The 3,669-nt window shown below is 45.2% G+C and overlaps 1 protein-coding gene across 1 annotated transcript in view; it reads right to left on the minus strand.

The window, feature by feature from the left end:
* Suv39h1 (suppressor of variegation 3-9 homolog 1) overlaps nt 1-322 on the minus strand; it is a 12,799-nt gene extending 12,477 nt beyond the window's left edge. Inside the window, exon 1 of the mRNA XM_031337532.1 lies at nt 106-322. Coding sequence (XP_031193392.1) covers nt 106-124 — 19 coding nt within the window. The 5' untranslated portion in view covers nt 125-322. The remainder of the gene's footprint in view (nt 1-105) is intronic.
* Nucleotides 323-3,669: the final 3,347 nt, after the last annotated feature.

Below are 3,669 nucleotides of genomic sequence, written 5' to 3' on the forward strand. Positions count from 1 at the left end.
CTCCAGGCTCCGTGGCTCCGGACGCCTGGCCTGGAGCCCTAGACACCTTCCCTCCATTCTACTCGGCCGGACCAGTAGCTTGCGTCTCTACCGCTACAGCTTCACCTTTTAAATTTTCCGCCATCTTTCTCCACAGCTAACGACATTCGGGCCTAACTGGCCTCGCGAGAAGAGAGCGCGCGCGGGCGTGGCCGGGGACGCGCAGTCTATTGGCCGTTCCTCACCGCCCGCAGCTCTGGATCGGGCCAACCGGGGAACTGTGACTGGACTCCTCCCGTCACCAGGAGTCGTCTCAGGTTCCGGTGCTCGCTGCTTTTATTCAGAGGGCGCCTGCGCAGTAGCAGTGGTTGCCTTTGCTCCAGGCACTGTCCCTTGTCAGTCATATTGTTAGCCAATCACAGCGTCAGCCAGTCCTAAAGGGATTGTTTTGTGCAACCCCAATCCTGCCCGTCATTATATTTTAACCTCGAGCAGGCATTCACTGCCAGGGTGGACCTAGAGCCATATGTAGGTGCTAAGTCAATCACCGGATCGAAATAAATCATAAGTCGGTCGCCGCCATCATATGTCCGTTCCGATCACTCGCTTCTTCATTCACACCACGTCAGTCAATAGTAGCATCCATCTGTGCCCCGCAGCCGTCTGAGTTCACGGAAGCACAGCCCTTATGCTGTTAGTCAGGCAGCCTGCTATTCCCTCAAACTGTCCCCATCACATTGTTAACCAGGCAGCCCCTTTCTCCATCTACCTCTGAAGAAAACGCCTCATAAACTCCAATGTCCACCCATGTCCTGAGGTGGACTGGGATTAGGTCAGGACAAATCATTGTCAGCTTCCAATAGCTCTCTCTAGACAGTCGCACTGCTACTTGGTTACTGTGGTTCACTTTGGTTACTCCTCATTTACACCAGGATTGATCAGCCACAGCAACTAGCTAGGCCCTCACAATAGGGAGGGTGATGATGAAACCTTGGGGTCACCTATCAGTGGATCGCCAATTTAAAGGAAAAACTCCGCGTGTGAGAACTGGCTGAAATGCAGAAAATGCTGAAAAACCAAAGAATTGGGCAAGGGGCTATGGAGATGGCTCAGTGAAGTGTCTGCCATGCTACTGTAAGGCTTGAATTCCGATCCTCAGTACCCATGGAAAAGCCACACCCAGCAACAAAGTGCTGGAGGGAGGGAGACAGGAGCCCCAAGCTTGCTCTTTATAGGACTCAACCCATTCCTATAAGCTGTCCTCTGTTCTCCACACCTGCACCTTAGTAGGTTTGTACACACATACCTCAAATAAATGTAATCTTTTTTTTTTTTTTTTGGTTTTTCAAGACAGGGTTTCTCTGTATAGCCCTGGCTGTCCTGGAACTCACTCTGTAGACCAGGCTGGCCTCGAACTCAGAAATCCGCCTGCCTCTGCCTCCCAAGTGCTGGGATTAAAGGCAATATTTTTTTTAAATACAATGAAATCAATCAAGGATGATGCTCAACATTGACCTCTCACCTACGTATGTGTATACATACACACATACACACAGCCAATAAATGTAATAAAAATTAAAAATAAAGTGGGTCACAATCAAGGGAGATGCCTGACATTGACCTCTAGCATACATATGTGTATGAACAGGTATACAGTCCACAGTAATGTGTACATATACCAGAAGAGTTAGAAAGAGCCAGGATTTTGCAAAGTGCAATTATTACAGATTTACAGACTTATTTGTATCTCTAGTGTCAGTGAGACAAGAGAAACTCTATACTGTATAGCAGGAGGAAGGGGTTCACATGCTACACAAACTTCAATGTGGCTCATCAATTAATTTTCTAAATCTATTTCATTAAATATCAGTTTAAAATAATTTGCGCATCCATAGTTATCATGAAATGCTCCCCTGACTTATCTTTTTTCTTTTCTTTTTTTTTCTTTTTATTTTTTATTGGTTATTTTGTGTATTTACATTTCAAATGTTGTCCCCTTTCCTGGTTTCCCCCCTAGAAATCTCCCTATTCCCTCCCCCTTCCCCACTGCTTCTATGAGGGTGCTCCCCACTACTCCACCCACTCCCAGCTCACCGCCCTAGCATCCCCTACACTGGGGCATCGAGCTTTCACAGGACCAAGGGCTTCCCTTCCCTTTGATGCCAGATAAGGCCATCCTCTGCTACGTACGCAGCTGGAGCCTGACTTACCTTAATGGCTTTGTTTATCCTATAGGTTTGGAAAGTATGCTGATGCCCTGTGCCTTACCACCAATGAAGTTATGACTAAAATGGCTGTGGTCATGTGAAGCTGGGCTCCTATAATGAGTCTATCATTTCTCATTCCCACTATGGGTCAACCAGTCAATATCTTCTGATGTGTTGGGTTCCTCAGAGAGACTTGGATTTTATCAGGTTTGTCTGTAACCATATATGTATCTGAGGAGTTGGGGAGCTTCACTGACAGAGCTGTTCATCAGCTGACCTGGGACTCTCTCATTCTTCCTCTCACCTTGTCAGACAAGCAGGTAGTCAGTCTCAGTATCCCACTGACCACACTACCTGTGGTTGTTCAGTCAGAATGCTCAGTATCATGTGATTCTGCCCAGGTAGACAACCAGCCATCAGAAATAGCTGCCTAGCTGGAGGCTCCATCCTCTTTGATCATCCAGCCTGAAATGGCCAAGATTACCTCTACAATTAGAGCATTCATTTACCTGGACTGGAAAAAGCCAGATTGGGAACAAAGAAAAAAGGATCTATTTGGAAAGTCGACAAACAAAAGAAGATAGGATACTATCACAATCGGAGATGATTTTGCTTAGTTAGAGTCTGCAGATATAATCTGAGGAAAGGTATCTTTCGAGTTTGAGGAAGGCTGGGATGGTCATAAATTCCACAGTGGCCTGTTTTTCCGACATGTAAACTGTTATTGTCAAAAGGTTCTTTGGTGTTCTGGAGTCTGTAAATCTCAAGAAAAGTTACTGATTAGCAAGTTTTCTGACTCATTTCTTTATGTCAGGAAGTTATTTAATCTTGTGATTTAAGATACCAAATGGGGCAGGTAACAGGGGGCACAAAGCACCTTTGCCAGACAACAACTTAAGTGATCAAGCAGCCCCCCACTCAGAGATGCTATCTACAGCAAAGCTCGTGGCAGACTAAATTGTTTGCCCTCGAGACCTCCAGAATTGGGGATTTTGGAAGCAAATGAAACTAGGGAGTTTCTTTCAGTGTTTCCTTGGCTTTACGTTCTTTCACAGACTTAGTATCACATCCAGATATTCTCTCAGGCCAGATGTGGTTCTTAGAAGCCAGAATGATTCTTTAGCCATTCACAGCATCTGGTAGCCTGGTCAGCAGTGGTACCATGGATTGTCAGTGAATCAGCCTGTAAAGCTATCAACCCCAACCAGTGCTGGAAGGCTTGTCATACAGCCTGCATTTTCACTGTCTCACACATCAGAAAACCACAGCATCGCTACCTCACACTATCCTCTTGCTCTCACTCTGTGGGTTATAAGGTTCCAAAGGCTATTCTCAGTTGTCAACCTCACTACATCTGAACTTGACTAAAATCCAAGTGACTAGTGTGAGGGATTATTCTTCTTTTCTTTTTCTTTCTTTCTTTTTCTTTTCTTTTCTTTTCTTTCTTTCTTTCTTTTTTTTTTTTTTTTTTTTTTTTTTTTTT

Source organism: Mastomys coucha, chromosome X (genome assembly GCF_008632895.1).
Source record: "Mastomys coucha isolate ucsf_1 chromosome X, UCSF_Mcou_1, whole genome shotgun sequence".
In the NCBI taxonomy this organism is placed as follows: Eukaryota; Metazoa; Chordata; class Mammalia; order Rodentia; family Muridae; genus Mastomys; species Mastomys coucha.